We start from the raw sequence: 17,314 nt of genomic DNA on the forward strand, positions 1-17,314 counted from the left end.
CCTCAATTTGTTTCACAAGATGATCTTCCACAGATCTACCAATCCCTTAACTATCTCATCAATTCTGAGAATAACACACTTGACCATTTTAACAGTATTTTCAACTTTATTTGTAATCTCAGAGAATTTACTATCCAGATGATCAAATTTTCCACTCACTGCACTTATCAACGAGCTTTGATTCCATTTCCTCCAGTTTTAGATCTATATACCCAACTATTTCAATTTTTATACTCCCTGTTTTACTCTCCATTTTGTAATCTATATTTTCAACTATTTCAGATTTTATACTCCCCATTTGTAAATCTATTTTTTCCAATTTCTTGCTCAATGTTTCAAACGACGCATTCAGATCACTTCCTGGCATCCAAACTAGTTCTTCCCTTCTCCCTTTCATGCTGTCACTAATAATACCACTTCCTGCATATTCTGACCTGCAATCACTTTGCAACATTGACTATGACTGCCTACAAGAAGAATTTTCAATATGGCCGCTGACTGTACTTAACTTGCATTTCTCCACCGACATATGCAGCCACTGGTGCCCTTTGTTTTGTCCGACATTGATGCAATATATCCCACAACGCAGACCACCGTTTGCCTCATGTGATGTGTGAAGCCACTGCTTCTGCTGTTTGGTGCTGATGCGATGCCACCCACATGTGACGCCACTTCTGCTGCTTGGTGGCGATGTGATGTTGCTCACGTGTGATGCAATGTGAAGATGCTGCATCTGCAACTCAGTGTCGATGCGATGCCACCTGTGTGAGACACCGCTTCTGCTGATGGGTGCCAATGTTATGTAGCCAACATGCGACCCATGCAGCCACTGCCTATGTTGCTTGGTGACTGTCCTCATGGGCTGCTGCATGGAGAAGTACTGTGTTGCTGTTGTCTACCGCTGCTGTTACTAACACATGCTATTATGCATATTGTCTGCACTAAGTGCTCTATTATTGCTGTTGCTGCTTTTACCACTGCCGCACTATACAGAAACTTGCGAGTCTGTACGCTAACTGCTCATTACTATAGCTGGGATACTGGGACAACCAATCTGAAATATCAACAGAATGAAAATACAGTCAATTCCAGGATGAGCCAATCCAATTATGATGCTTTCTCCTGTTCCCCATGGTGCAGGCAATGTATGGCCATTAACTTGGAGTATGGCAGGCTAACATCAATAGGAGGTAGCCAACACCATCACTCATTATCTCAACACAACATCATAATGTTAATACCAAAGCCTTACATTAGCAGTAAGACATTAACAAATAATTTAATAAAAGATGTAATGAGGTTCAATCTGTTGATCGAAATCTCAAAGGATAATGACATTGCTTGAAACAGAATGATTTTAAGTTTTATATAAATCCTTTTAATTATTTTTTAGAAGAGTACAAAGTATGCAAATGATGGCCACAAACTAGTAACTCATTGAATAACTGAACAGTGTCTATTGCCAGTGCAAATTTTGGTATTACTTTGTGCAGATGCAGCATTATACCCAGCAACATGTGTTAAATTCCAACACACAAGTCCCAGTGCACAAAAATAACATTCACGGCATACACACCGCCAGTAGCATTACTAAAGTGCGCGTCATATATCTTGGCGGCCGAGTTTAGGTTCGTTCTGCGCATCTGACGTCAAAACATACAGTCAGCCAATGAACAGAGAACGACGTTGCCAGATCTCGACTGTAGTACAGAGCACGGACGAGTGTCTTCAGTTTTAGAAACGTTCAGTCATAAATAAAGTAATAGAACAAAAGCAATGTCTTGATAGCAGACTTTGTTTTTTGAAAGTTTGGAAAAACCATTCTTTATGCCAATTGCTTCATTTTCTATTAATTAATTAAACCAAACAAGCAATAAGACTCTTAATTCAGGCGATAGCATGGAAAGGTGTTTGTATCAATTTCACGAACCGCTTTTTCGCAATAAAGAACAGCGGTAATTGTTTATTTCCTATTGTACTTCGACGAAGTGCGAGTAATTCATAGGCATACCAACAGTGTTCGTCAGAATTTTGCGTGACGTGTTAAGAGTCCTTATGGAGTGATATTACACGTCGAGCTGCGTTAGCGCAACGGTTAAGGCGTTGGATTTGAAGGTGATAGGTGCTGAGTTCAAACCTTGTGCGATGCTAAATATTTTTTTTTTATTTTAAAACAATATCGAAGTGTCTTACTTCACGAATTTTATTCGTTTGAATGCAGTTTTTTGAAATTTCTAGTGCTTTGTCTCTTCATTAACTCTTTCGCTGCTGCAGTCACGTGCTCCCCGCATTCCGCGCTGTGCGCGATTTTGTCATCACTGCACTGCTCGCCTGTGCAGACACATGGTGTTTCCACTGCTTTGACACACTTTATCATTCGATTTCACAAAAACTATTTGGCCCAAAAATTAGATTTTTACACATCTTTTTGACTGATACCTTCCCCCCATAAATAACTTAATTTTGTTTCGATGTTCAACCCAGTTATTGTGCAGCATTAAATGTAGTAAACCATTGCACGAAATTTTGAAGAGTTTGCAGAGGTAAAAGTCCATAGCGTATACTTTCCGTATGGTCGATTTTAGTTGCCACAATGTTGAGAATGAAATGTGGACAAGGTACCTAAATTTCATATAAAATTTACTGTATAACAATATCTCATTTAATTTAAGTACCACATAGGTGTCGTATGTAATATTGAGAAATATTCCGTCTTTCGCGACTGTAATAAAAGTTTTATATACCCCGGGCGCGTTTGGCTTTATTTTAAAGCACTTCAGTCAGTCAAAGGAAGTGGGGGGAAGGTATCAGTCAAGAAGATGTGTAAAAATCTAATTTTTGGGCCAAATAGTTGTTGTGGAATCGAATGATAAGTGTGTCAAAGCAGTCGGAAACACCATGTGTCAGCACAGGCGATCAGTGCAGTGACAAAATCGCGCACAGCGCGGAATGCGGGGAGCACGTCTCTGTAGCAGCGAAAGGGTTAATGCGGACGTGGTGGCTTTACTTCATAAACTGCGCGCTCCCCCCTAAACGTAAGCTTGCGAACTATACTGTACTATGGCGCTGTTTCTCTAGGCGCGTGCGTCGTGTGCAACTGGCAACGCAGCAATCTCCCGCGTCTGGGCGGGCATGCGCGAGCCGCCAAGATAAAAGAATTCAACTTTTTTTTTTATAGCTCCAGATGAAATGCCTCACCAACACTCCACACACAAACTACAGGTGAAATGCCACAAGCTCTGCCTTGCATCCTCATTTAATGCAAATTCTTTCATCTCAAACACCATTCATAATTTTCAGAACAACTTCATATAATTACTTATAATAAAATGTATGAAAATCTTTGAAGTCATTTTCCAATCTTTTAACAAGCTCATTTACACATTTTTTTAAACAATTTTAGACAAATCACAAACACATAAATCACCACATTCACCACTCTAGTCAAAACATGAACCTCACCTACTTCATAAATCAGAACCACAATTCAACACACGTTGAATGTTATTGGAATATTAAGGAAAGAACCTAATGCTGATAAGATCATTTGTATCTCTGTGGAGGAGATCATAGTTGTGGCACTATTTATGTAAATAATCTACATTGTTTAGAACATTTTTATAGTTGTTTAATTAGAAAAACAATGTGTTCATTACATTGCCGGCATTATTCTCTTACCTCTGGTATATCACAAGTGTGACTTCTGAGATGGATTCATTTGTTACAATTTACTATAACAGTGTTGGTAATAATGTCAATAACGTTTCAACTATTAAAGCTTTAGACACAGATTTCTGTTCTAAGATATCATCCCACTGTCACAGTTTCAACACAGTCATTGGTTTTTCTTTACCCTACTCATAATTAATTTTAATGTATTTACACTAAAATCATATTAGTGAAAACATTTCAAGTCACAGGTCCTTCCATATATTAGATCACTCCATGGCAATGTCACTGGTACACAACCCTCATCCTGCCTGGAAAAATCCTGATGACCACTGGGCCTCATGGCTTCCTTCTGTTCAGCTCACCTGTCACACCTGTCTGACAGCTGGCTGCCCCAACAAACATTCATACCAGCCCACAGCCAACCTGTCAGATAAAGTCCATCTTGTGGCAGGCAAACCAGCTGCTTGTAACGTTACATGCCTATGTGCAGATTAAAGCTATGCAAAATACTATCACTGAAGCTACTACCCACACATATCCAGCAGCTAGTATGGTCTCTCTTATATTCTGTATACCAATGACACCAACCATTTTCACATTAATTTTAAGCGGCTTCATTTCCCAATCATTGTTTAGTTTGCAATAACAATAAACAAGGCTCAAGGTCAGAGAAAGAGAGTGGAATAGGAGATGGACACAGAGAAAGAGAGGCGGAAATGGAGAGATAGGGGAAGGAGGTTATGGACAGAAAGAAGGTGGGCAGGAAGGGATGGTCAAAGACAGGGGGAGGAGAAAATGGACAGAGAGATGGGACAGAAGGAGATTAAGATGTATATCCAATTCCCATACATATTCAGCAGTTGTGAAGCATTGCCTGTTTCACTAGCCTTTTATAAATACATTACAATTTTCCCTGTCTGTATCTGTAAGTACATGGTCTAAGACTGATGTTTACCTTTTTGGTGCTCTTTTAGTTGTGTTTACCATTTGTGCCATGCACAAAGTCTTCAAAATGTTTATGAACTCATTTCATCCCCAAGACATATTTATAATCACTTCCACAGTTTCCACTCATGGCCAAATACAATAACTGCAATAATGAGTGCTGATATGTATTATGTTTATTCCACTATAAAACTGCATAATCTCATGGAAACAAAGTTTGTTAAGAGTGTGAATTTTGTAAAATGACTGGCTGTGCTTTAAATGAAAACAGATCATTGTTCACACAGTGTTGCAAATTTAAAAGTGAGGCATGTCTGTTATACATATTTAATATTTATCATGTTATGAGAAGTATTTTATTTTATCACATTCATCTTCTTGCCAATGTCAACAAATGCATTCACAGCTTTGTCAATTTCATCATTTGTATGTGCTGCAGATATCTGCACCCGAATCCTGGCTTTGTCTTTGGGCACCACAGGATAACTGAAGCCAATCACATAAATGCCTCTACCTGCAAACAAGCATAGTGATTAGAAATTATAGATAAGTAATCCAGCTACAGCTTACAAACATAAAATAATTAAAAATGTCTACTTTCAGGAATAATTGAAGCCGTGTCTTGCTACCTAGCTCTGAGAACACTTGCTGACACTAAAACAGTGTCCTAGATTTGTAGCTAGTGATCCAGATCTTACAGGCATGATGTTAATATAAGATGAAGCTGCAATAGCTTAAGATACAGTGATCTTTGTATGTTAGTCTGGATCAAATTTTAAAATTTTGTGCTCAAACACCAAAATTTTTTCCCTAAAAATTTAATGTGACCATTAACCAATGAGCCTTGTTGCTTTTAGTGATGTAGGGCATACTTGACCAATTTTCATCTTCTAAAACTTAATACATGCCACATACGTACTAATCTACAGTTTACTTCCATGTACTCTGTTAAAATTTGCTCCTACCAGGACTCTACAGTCTCATTATAAACAGTAAAATGAAAGCTTTCTTTTGTGCTAATAATTAATCCCTGAAAACAAATTGTGTATCTTTACATTAAGAGATACAGAAATTCATAATGTTATTGTAACAGTGCTGCAGTGCAGAGGCAAAGGTAATTTATCAGTGGTTAGTAGAATTTCTCTGAAGACCTGCTGTCTGATCCAGAAGGTTTTGAGGCCTTTCAAATGCACTGTTTAAATCTTACTCTGAGGGTCTCCAAAACAAACAAACAAACAAATAAACATATAGTACAAAACAGGTGTTCTTTGTACTGAATAAAAGTAAACAGAATGGGAGGTGATAACATTTAGCAATAGGACATAAACTATGCTCAAATTTGATGAAAAAATTTTGATGGCATTTTTACTTATTCCCCCATGGACCATGGACCATGGACCTTGCCAAGGTTGAAGTGACTCTCATTACTCAATGATACAGGTAGCTTAATGACATGTGCAACCTGTATGGAAAGGCCAGACTAACCCATGGGTACTGGAGAGGGGCATCAGGCTTTTCAGTAGTTGAAGGGGCAACGGTCTGGATGGTTCACTGATTTGGACTTGTTATATCAGCTACTATATCAGTTACTATGTTGGTACTGCGAACAGCTGAAAGCAAAAGGGAAATTTTCCAAGGGTAAGCAGATCTACTATATAGATAAATGATGAGAGCATCCTCTTGGATAAAATATTCTACAGTTAAAATAGTACCCATGCAGATCTCTGGGTATGAACTACTCAGGAGGATGCCACATCAGAAGAAACAAAACTGGCTTTCTTCAGGTCAGAGCATGGAATATTATGTACGTTATTTGGGTAGGTAGGATAAAGAATTTAAAAAGGGGAAATGGAATGGCTGAAGTTAGATACAATGAGAATTACTGAAAGGACAAGACTTCTAGTCAAGCGAGCACTGATTTACAAATACAAAATCAAATATGAGAACTGAAGGAGTAGGTCTAATAACAAACAATGAATGCAGTTAAGCTACTATGAACAGCATAGTGAATGCATTATCACAGCAAATACACAAAACCAATGCCCAGCACTTTAGTGCAAGTTCAAATGTTGACAAGCTACACAGATAATGAAGCGACTGAAATAATGTGTGAAGAGATAAAAGAAGTTATTGAGAGAGTTAAGGCAGATGAAAATCTAATTGTGATGGGGGCTAGAATTGGATAGCAGAGGAAGGGAAAATAGCAGAACATCAACAAAAGTAAAATTAGGATCTGGAACGTAGTTGAATTCAACCAGGCAGTGCCGAGGGACTTGGATTAGGAAATGAAACACTAAAAGTAGTAGATGAACTGTGCTATTTGGGCAGCAAAATAACTGACGATGGCCAAAGTGGAGAGCATGTAAAATTCAGACTGGCAATAGCAAGATAAGCATTTCTGAAAAAGAAAATTCTGTAACATTTAATATCTATTTAGGTGTTAGGAAGTTATTTTTGAAGATATTTGTCAGGAGTGTAGCCTTGTATGGAAGTGAAACATGGACAATAAGCACTTCTGACAAGAAGAGAACAGGAGCTACTGAAATGTGGTCCTATAGAAAAATGCTGAAAATAAGTTGGATAAATTGAGTAAAAATGCAGAGGTACTGAATTTGACTAAGGAAAAATGAAATTTATGGCACAGTTTGGCTAAATGACATGATCAGTTGAAAGGACACATCCTGTGCCATCATCAAGAAAATGTCAATTTTATGATGGAAGGAAGTGTGAGGAGTAAAATTTGTAGAGAGAGACCAAGACTTGAATAAAGTAAGCAAGCTCAAATGGATGGACATTGTAGTACTTATGCAGAGATGAAGAGGCTTGCACAAGATGGACTAACATGGGGAGGTGCATCAAACCAGTCTTTGGATTGAAAACCAAAAAAACAAAAATTTTTCAAATATTTACAGATAACTGCTACAGTTTCACAGAAGTGATAGCAACTAATTTTCTGGAGAACTGCTTAAAAGCACTGAGAATTCTTTGCTTGTTCAAAAATGATTGAATAATTCTCGTGATTGATTTCTCCAAACATTTACATCAAGTAGTAAGAAAATTGTGAATGACCCAGCTTTGAAATTTTAACAGTGTGAATAGCATTAAAAGTTGTGCTTCTTATCAAAAAATCTTGATTAAGTTACTACTAGTTTCAATTGTAAGCCATCATAAATTTGGTCTAACCTGTCACGAAACTTGCAAGACCTATTGCAGCTCGTGACTGAAATCATCCTAAAACTTCCTGGCAGATTAAAACTTTGTGCCGGACCGAGACTTGAACTCGGGACCTTTGCCTTTTGTGGGCAAGTTGGTAGAGCACTTGCCCGCGAAAGGCAAAGATCCCAAGTTTGAGTCTCAGTCTGGCAGACAGTTTTAATCTGCCAGGAAGTTTCATATCAAGGCACACTCCACTGCAGAGTGAAAGTTTCATTCTAGAATCATCCTAAAACCTCGAATTTTTTTCTATCTTGAGCTCAAATTTTGCACAAATTAGTTTTAATTCATCAAAAGGAATATCTATGGAAAGTTTCATTCAGACTGAAGATGATCAGATGGGTACCACTGGTCTATGTGGTGAAGAAAAACTATATAGCTGTTCTGAATACGTTTTAGTTTTGATGTCTTGTGGGTGTATGTCCAATTCCTCTGTGTGTGGATTTTTTTTAAGTTAGGGGAATTACCAATTCTTGTTTTCAGTTGTGAGTCAAAGACATTGAAGAAGTATTCCACACATTTGTGGTCATCCATTTTTTGTAAGTGGCTGTAAAATCAAAGTCTGTGTTAACACATAGTGTTCATAATTCTATTTATTTTTTAATATTATTATTTTTGATATTTTTTGTGTAGGTACCTTTTTTATTATTTTGGCATAGTCTATTGTACAAGATCTTCCATTGCTTTTCATTAAAATGTCTCTAATAAACATCTATCAAGAGGCTAAGAGACACAACTACAAATAGACAAGCTGGTTTTTGTGACAAAATTGTAATAATAAATTATAGTTTTCATGGAAAAGAACTTCATACTGTAAATGTTTTGTGTGGTTTGCAAAACTACCTCCAATGCTATGACTCTTATTGTCAATGCTCCTTTATCTAGCCCATTTGCTATAAACCATTTTATTAGGTATTTAAAGGTGCCGTCATTATGGCTATATAATCTGCAAAAGTAAACAATCTGTTTCCACACCATCCTCCTTAGTCCTGTTCCTTTTGGTACTCATGTCTTATTTTTTCCAGTACATGGCTGAGAAAAAGTGCCAAGATTCTGTATCTGTGACAAACTCATCTTTTAATTTCAAAGGGATTAGAAAAAACTTTAATCTTGGACTTGATGTTAGTCAATGTTACCCTCATATACTGTCGTAGTTACTTGTCTCCCATTTTCTTCCATTATGTTGAAAGTAGTAAATCATATCCAATGGAGTCATATGCCCTTTTAAAATTTTCAAATACAAATACATATTGAAACTTGCTGGCAGATTGAAACTGTGTGCCAGACTGGTACTCAAACCTGGGACCTTTGCCTATAAGACAAGTGTTCTACTGACTGAGCTATCCAAGCACAACTCACAAGCCACTCTCACAGTCCTACTTCCTCCAATCCTCCATCTCCTGCTTTAAGTAGGGCTTTGATGGATGATTGTGAGATGTGCTTGGATAGCTCAGTCAGAAGAGCACTTGTTTGTGAAAGGTAGAGGTCTCAGGTTCCAGTCTCTGTCCAGAACACACTTTTAATCTGCAAGTAACTTTCAGATCTGTGTACAATCCACTGCAGAATTAAAATTCATTCTATATAAATGCATATTGTCTTCTCTCAGTGTAAATAACGTTGTTTCCACATTCAGTATGTGTTCATTGTTGATCATCCTGCTCAAAATTATTCTTTAATTTTTCCCTGTTTATGCCTGTCTTGTTTTCATAGACATGTTAGAATTATTTATGTTGCTGAGAATAGAGAGATACCACAATGATTATTCACCTCTGTAGTATTTCCATTTCTATACAGAAGATAAATGAAGGTTAATTTCCAGTCATCTTCTACGTCTTCTTCCTCTCATATGTTTACTATTGCTTTACGTAAAAAAAATCTATTGCTTCTCAGCAGAAATAGTGGACAAAACCCAAACACAAAAATTAAGAAACTGATGCTTTGAAGTGCCGTTTGGCAAAAGCTGTTTATATACACAACTGAAAGAATCTAGATGAACAGATGACATAAATAATTAACACTTTGTCACATTTTATAGTATTAGTTTTATGTGCATGTGATGAAACATAAACAGCAAAATTTGCCATTCTTGTAAATTTTAATGACTAGAACACTGTGAGTGAGTATTTATGTCACAGTCTTATTATCACGTTTAAACTTTGGCAATTTAGCAAAGATACTTTATCACCTGTTATCCAAAAGTAGCCCCCACATTTAGCAATTACCAGTTAAATAAGTGCTGTGCAACATGTGAAAGTACAGAACTGACTGCAGTTTCACTGCTTTATTACTTTGTGCACTTTCCTTTTTGTATATACTCAACTATAATTAGGAGATATTCCTATTTTCATCATATAAAAAAATGTCGTATATTATAATTTGTAAAGCCTTTCACTTAAAACACACTTTCCTGGCTTATTTTAAGGAAATCTCTCTCTCTCTCTCTCTCTCTCTCTCTCTCTCTCTCCCTCTCTCCCCCCCCCCATACAGAGAGAATGAGAGAGAGAGAGGGGGGGGAGGGGGGAAGGGGGGTGGTTTTGGTGGTGGTGGGGGAGGGGGGGGGGAGGAGTAAAGATTAAAGAATAACTAGGATGAACGGACACAGACAGAGGGTGTTTACTGGTAACACACATCCTATTATTGAGCATGGTCTACAACACGACAGTTATGACCTCAGTGCCTGCCTCACCACATGTGCCATCTGGATTATTCCCCCAGATTACAGTTTCTCAGAACTCCACAAGTGGGAACAGGTGTTTCAACATGTCCTTGTTTCTCACTGCCCCCTGGTGTTAATATATGTTAATAATGTTCTTTAAATTCTTTGGTCCCAGCATTTATTCTTAGTAACCATTTCTTTTTTCATTCCCTTTTAGTTTTCTATATCTTTTATCTTCTAACATGTTTCATTTCCCCCTTGCCCCACTTCTAACAACTATAATGCACTTAGCTTTCCACACTTGTTAGCTACTGCACAATGTTTTTCAGTAAATCTCTGTCTTACTTATGACTTTACCTTCTGATTTTAAGCTATCAAGCATAAAAGAAATCAAAAAATTGAAGGTAGATTTGAAAGATCCTCACATAGACTAACTGAAAAGGTGAAAGAACAATTTATATATGCTGCACTTTTAGATGTACTGCTTATTTTCCAAAATGTTTTGCTTCAAAAGTGAATTTGTGGAAATATGCATATATTGTGTTATTGATAATAAAAATACGTACACAACATTTGTTCTGCAAAACTAGTTGCAAGTTTAGCATCACCTAACATGACAGGGCAGATAGGATGATCCTCCCCAGCAATAGTGAATCCTGCTTTAGTCATTGCAGAACGGAATCTCTCTGTATTCTTCTGAATACGTTCAGTAAATGAGCTGTCATTGATAAGCAAATCCAGTGCCTGAAACATAAAAAGCCCTTGATTATTTCTGCTGTCATTCAAAGCTTAATATCATTATGAAATAAAGGTTTTGTTCAGTTTCATATATAACAAATTGCCACAGACTCATTGACATTTGAGTAACGTAGTGATGGTTTTGCTGTATTACAATTGTTATTGATAACTAATGAATTTAATTTTTAGCTACATCATAGTGTTCTATGAACTGTGAGATAATTCAGCACACAATAAATTATTCGAATATTGCTATTAATTGTTGTCAGAAGGAAATTAATACAAACATACTAGAAAATTTAGGAAGAAAAGAAGCTGAAATAACAATAATGGAAATTCCTAGATGGAGCAGTATGTAAAATAAGAAATAGGTAACCACTCACTTGCGGAAATAGAAGTATGCATTTGGGTGTCTGTATGGTTGTGTATGCAAATGTACACTTTTCCTAGGAAAAAAGGCTAGTTCTTGAAAGCTAGTGTGAACACTGTTTTCTTTTATGTGTTTCTATGTTCCATGCATCAATCTGCTCTAGGTGAGTGGTTGGCATTCCCTTATTTTCTGAACTGAAATCTGAAATAATTTCACTGTGTAGTTACTTTTGTGTAGCCAGAAAAACTGTTCAACTTGTATTACACAAGAGCCTTTTGGTGATTTGTGCTATTTTCAGTAACAAAGTGTTGTTGAAATGGTTCACCTTGCATAAAACATTGTTTTATTTGTTTTTAGCTCTTAAGAAAATACATGCATCCACATGCAGGAAACACATAACCATGCAGCACTTTGTGGGTATCTGAGGATTACACAGGCCAACGATGGAAAAACTTTTTTGCTGAAAATACCTTATTCTTATGTTTTTTAGGGTGGGAAATCCAAATATGATACTTAATAAACTGTATCACCCGCCATTTCTTCACATTTTACAGTTAAATTTATTAAATTAAGCGATTTTTAAAGAATTTAATACCTTTTATATAGTTAAAATAATTTAAAAATTAAGTGTAATGAATGTTGATAACATTGGTAGCACTGCTGAAAAACATTTGCTGGCAAAAACAGGTCAATTCTATTTTTTTGTTAACAGATAGTGTTTTGTTTACTGTCACCCTAACCTCACTTTCCCATTTCCTGTACATGTGCTCAGTACAATGTCTAATCATGGTTGTAAAAACTCTGCTGACAGGTTTTGCTATATTTGTGGTGAATTTGTGATTTAAAAACACCAAAGAAACATCACAGACTTTGTGAAAAAGGTTTATGTATCATACTTTAGATATAAAATTGGTGATCAAGATAAATCTCACGTGCCGCATAAGGTATGTTATGTGTGTGTTGAAGATCTGAGGAAATGGTCCAAAAAGAAGAAAAAAGCCTTTAGATTTGCTTTTCCTATGATATGGATGGAGCCAAGAAATCATTCTGATGATTGCTACTTTTGCAGTGTTGATATTACTGGTCATAATTTGAAAAACAAGGAGGTAATAAGCTATTCTAAACTTTTGTCCGTCATCCGACCAGTAGGGCATGATGTAGATTTGCTGGTTCCTGAACCACCAGATGATTTTTAAATTCTATTCCAACAGAAGTACGAGGGCCGTTCAGAAAGTAACCTCCGGTTGATTTAAAAAAAATACACCAAGTTAAATAAAAATATTTTAATATATACATCTTACAACTACATCTTTGCACTATTTTTCTACATAGTCTTCATAGCGATTGAGGCACTTATCGTATCTCTTCACAAGCTTTGAAATTCCTTCTGCATAAAAATCACCCGCTTGTGCCTGGAGCCAGCCTGTGACCGCATCTTTGAGCTCTTCGTCGTCATCAAACCGCTGTGACCCCGAGCCATTTCTTCAAATGCATGAAGAGGTGATAATCACTTGGCGCCAGGTCTGGGCTGTAAGGTGGATGGTTGATAACGTCCCACTTGAAGGACTCAAGAAGGGCCGTTGGTTCTGCGAGCAGAGTGAGGACGGGCGTTATCGTGCAAAAAAACGATACCGGAAGTCAGCATACCACGGCGTTTGTTCTGTATAGCCCGTCGTAACTTTTTTATTGTTTCACAGTACACGTCTTGATTAATGGTCGTACCACATTCCATGAATTCAACCAACAACACCCCTTTGGCATCCCAAAACACCGTTGCCATCAGTTTTCTGGCAGAAAAATCTTGCGAGGCTTTTCTTGGTTTGGTAGGCGAATTTGAATGTGCCCACATCTTTGATTGTTCTTTTGTCTCAGGGTTCACGTACTTAATCCAGGTTTCGTCACCGGTCACGATTCTGTTTAACAATGGTTCTCCTTCGTCCTCATAATGTGACAGAAAGTCTAATGCAGAGGCCATTCTTTGAGTTTTGTGGTGGTCGGTAAGAATTTTGGGCACCCATCGTGCACAGAACTTACGGTAACCCAATCTTGCTGTCACTATCTCGTACAAGAGAGTCTTAGAAATCTGTGGAAAACCAGTAGACAACTCCGACATTGAGAAACGTCGATTTTCACGAACCTTTGCATCAACTGTCTGAACGAGTTCGTTAGTCACCAATGATGGTCTACCACTCCTCTCTTCATCATGAATGTTTTCTCGTCCACTTTTAAATAAACGTACCCATTCACGGACAACTCCTTCACTCATAACTCTTGGTCCGTACACGGCACAAAGCTCACGATGAATAGCTGCTGCAGAATATCCTTTGGCTGTAAAAAACCTTATGACAGCACGCACTTCACATTTGGCGGGGTTTTCTATTGCAGCACACATTTCAAACTGCCACAAAAACTAAACTAGCACAGGTACGACGTTCACTCGACCACGGCTTGATGCCGACTGACCTGTTGAGTGCGTGAACGCACAGATGGCGTCGCTACTCCCCCCACAACCCGCACTGTGACCAATCGGAGGTTACTTTCTGAACCGCCCTCGTATTTTCTGATGTACAATGTGAATTAGATGAACCAGACTTTGACTTCTTAAGTAATAGAACCCAGTATGTTGTCCTCGATGGTGAGTGTTCATCGGAGGTGAGGGTATCACCTGGAGTACCCCAGGGAAGTGTGGTAGGTTCGCTGTTGTTTTCTACCTACATAAATGATCTTTTGGATAGGGTGGATAGCAATATGCGGCTGTTTGCTGATGATGCTGTGGTGTACGGGAAGGTGTCGTCATTGAGTGACTGTAAGAGGATACAAGATGACTTGGACAGGATTTGTGATTGGTGTAAAGAATGGCAGCTAACTCTAAATATAGATAATTGTAAATTGTAAATTAATGCACATGAATAGGAAAAAGAATCCTGTAACGTTTGAATACTCCATTAGTAGTGTAGCGCTTGACACAGTCACGTCGATTAAATATTTGGGCGTAACATCGCAGAGCGATATGAAGTGGGACAAGCATGTAATGGCAATTGTGGGGAAGGCGGTTAGTCGTCTTCGGTTCGTTGGTAGAATTTTGGGAAGATGTGGTTCATCTGTGAAGGAGACCAATTATAAAACACTAATACGACCTATTCCTGAGTACTGCTCAAGCGTTTGGGATCCCTATCAGGTCAGATTGAGGGAGGACATAGAAGCAATTCAGAGGCGGGCTGCTAGGTTTGTGACTGGTAGGTTTGATCATCACGTGAGTGTTACGGAAATGCTTCAGGAACTCAGGTGGGAGTCTCTAGAGGAAATGAGGCATTCTTTTCGTGAATTGCTACTGAGGAAATTAGAGAACCAGCATTTGAGGCTGACTGAAGTACAATTTTACTGCCACCAACTTACATTTCGCGGAAAGACCACAAAGATAAGATAAGAGAGATTAGGGCTTGTACAGAGGCATATAGGCAGTCATTTTTCCCTTGTTCTGTTTGGGAGTGGAACAGGGAGAGAAGATGCTAGTTGTGGTACAAGGTACCCTCCGCCCTGCACCGTTTGGTGGATTGTGGAGTATGTATGTAGATGTAGATGTAGATGATGATGCATTCCATTGTAATACAGAAAGTCTAGAGCCCAAATTGTTTACTCAGACCGAGCTTAATGATTTGGTTAGGGATCTGGGCTTAACCAAAGAAAAAGCTGAATTGCTTGGCTCTAGATTAAAAGAAAAGAACTTATTGACAGTTGGAACCAGCATATACATTTATAGAAAGAGAGAGCATCAATTTTCAAAGTTTTTTCAACAAGAAGGTGATTTAGTGTACTGCTCAGACATTCCCGGTCTGATGAATGAGTTTGGTATTGAATACAAAAAGGAAGATTGGAGGCTGTTTATTGATTCATCCTAAACTAGTTTAAAGGCTATTTTATTACACAATGGTAACATGTATGTGTCTATACCTGTTGGAAATTCTGTACATATGAAAGAAAGCTATGAAAACCTATAAATAGTACTAAATAAAATAGGATATTCTGCTCATGGTTGGATGATACGTGGCGATCTAAAAATAACATGCTTGCTCCTTGGCCAGCAAGGTGGCTTCAGCAAATTTCCATGTTTCTTGTGTGAATGGGACAGTGGGGCTAGGGATCAACACTTGTGCAGAAAGAACTGGCCTGTGAGGGAGTCTTTAAAACCTGGTGAGAAGAACATCCTACGCAAAAACCTTGTAGATCCAAAAAACATACTCCTACCACCTCTACATATAAAGTCAGGCCTAATGAAACAGTTTGTAAAGGCTTCGCCTAAAGATGGACCATGTTTTAAGTATCTCTGCCAAAAGTTTCCACACCTTTCAGAAGATAAACTAAAAGAAGGCATCTTTGTCAGACCTGACATTAGAAAACTGATGTTTGATATTAACTCTGAATTCACAATGACCTTAAATGAGAAAGAAGCATGGGTATCATTCAGGCAAGTCATTACAAAGTTCTTAGGACATGAAAAAGACCCAGGATATGTTTCTATTATAGCTACAATGTTAAAGAAGTTTAAAACTTTAGGATGTTTAATGAGCCTGGAAGTTCACTTTTTAAACAGCCACCTTGATTAATTCCCAGGCAATATGGGATATGTTAGTCAGGAGCAAGGAGAATGTTTTCACCAGGACATTAAAGTGATGGAAAAATGCTACCAAGGCTGCTGGAATACCAATGTGATGGGAGACTACTGTTGGTCACTTCACCGACAAGGTCAGCAAGTGACTCATCATAGAAAAAGAAGCTTCAAAGAAAAAAAAAAAAAAAAAAAAAAAACAGAAAGAAAATATAAACCAATCCCAAGTGACAAGTAAAACCACTATTAACACATATCATTGTTTTAAGTAGCTTTCTGTAAATACAAACTATGCTTATGTTGTAACAAAGCATTTCATTAATTTCCCCACTTACCGTATAGCATAGGATTTTTGCACTATATAATAAAAAGCATATTGCAAAACTATGGGTGATACAAAGAAACTAAGGCTAGATTTGGATTCAGCTTATAAAAATCTATAAACATCAGCTATCAAAGTAAAAAAAGGTTTTCAAAGAAATTTTTTCGTTGGCCTGTGTTACAAAAGCTCATTGAGAACATTGAATCAGATCATGCAAAAAGTACTTTTTCACTAAATTGCTATCAAATTATGAATGTATTATTCATTCCTTATGAATGTTCTACATAATGTTTTCTTCTTCATAATCTGAAATTTATGGAATATATGAAGGCAGCAGATAAAGTCAGAAACGAAAGAAAATTAAAACTGACAATAGATATGTTACAAAGAAAAATTGGGTGAAAGCTGAAGCAGTGAATTAAAATTTGTGCAGCAGCTGGGACTTGACCCAGATCTTTTGCTTACTAGATAGATATTCTGACAACTGCACCACTGTAGCATTATGGCCACCACACCTGTACAGACTACCCTAGTCCATTGCCCTCCCGGACACAAACTCCAATTCACACCTTGAGCCCATTTTCCCATTCTTTGAATCACTAGTATTGCTGAGGCTCTCTGACACTGGAATAGCACCCCAGCTTTGTATGTAATGGTGAAATATTGCCTCTACATCAGGCAAACACTGAAACACCAAAGAAACTGGTATAGGCCTGCATATTCAAATACAGAGATATGTAAACAGGCAGAATACGGTGCTGTGGTCAGAAGCGGCTATATAAGACAACAGGT

The 17,314-nt window shown here is 37.7% G+C and overlaps 1 protein-coding gene across 2 annotated transcripts in view; it reads right to left on the bottom strand.

Moving 5' to 3' along the window:
* Positions 1 to 4,930: 4,930 nt before the first annotated feature.
* LOC126260953 (2-amino-3-ketobutyrate coenzyme A ligase, mitochondrial) overlaps positions 4,931 to 17,314 on the bottom strand; it is a 71,669-nt gene continuing 59,285 nt past the window's right edge. For both annotated transcript variants that reach the window (XM_049958465.1, XM_049958466.1), the window contains 2 exons: positions 11,053 to 11,230; positions 4,931 to 5,131 (listed from right to left, as the gene is read on the bottom strand). In XM_049958465.1, coding sequence (XP_049814422.1) covers positions 4,974 to 5,131; positions 11,053 to 11,230 — 336 coding nt within the window. In that variant the 3' untranslated portion in view covers positions 4,931 to 4,973. The remainder of the gene's footprint in view (positions 5,132 to 11,052; positions 11,231 to 17,314) is intronic.

Source organism: Schistocerca nitens, chromosome 5 (genome assembly GCF_023898315.1).
Source record: "Schistocerca nitens isolate TAMUIC-IGC-003100 chromosome 5, iqSchNite1.1, whole genome shotgun sequence".
Classification (NCBI taxonomy): Eukaryota; Metazoa; Arthropoda; class Insecta; order Orthoptera; family Acrididae; genus Schistocerca; species Schistocerca nitens.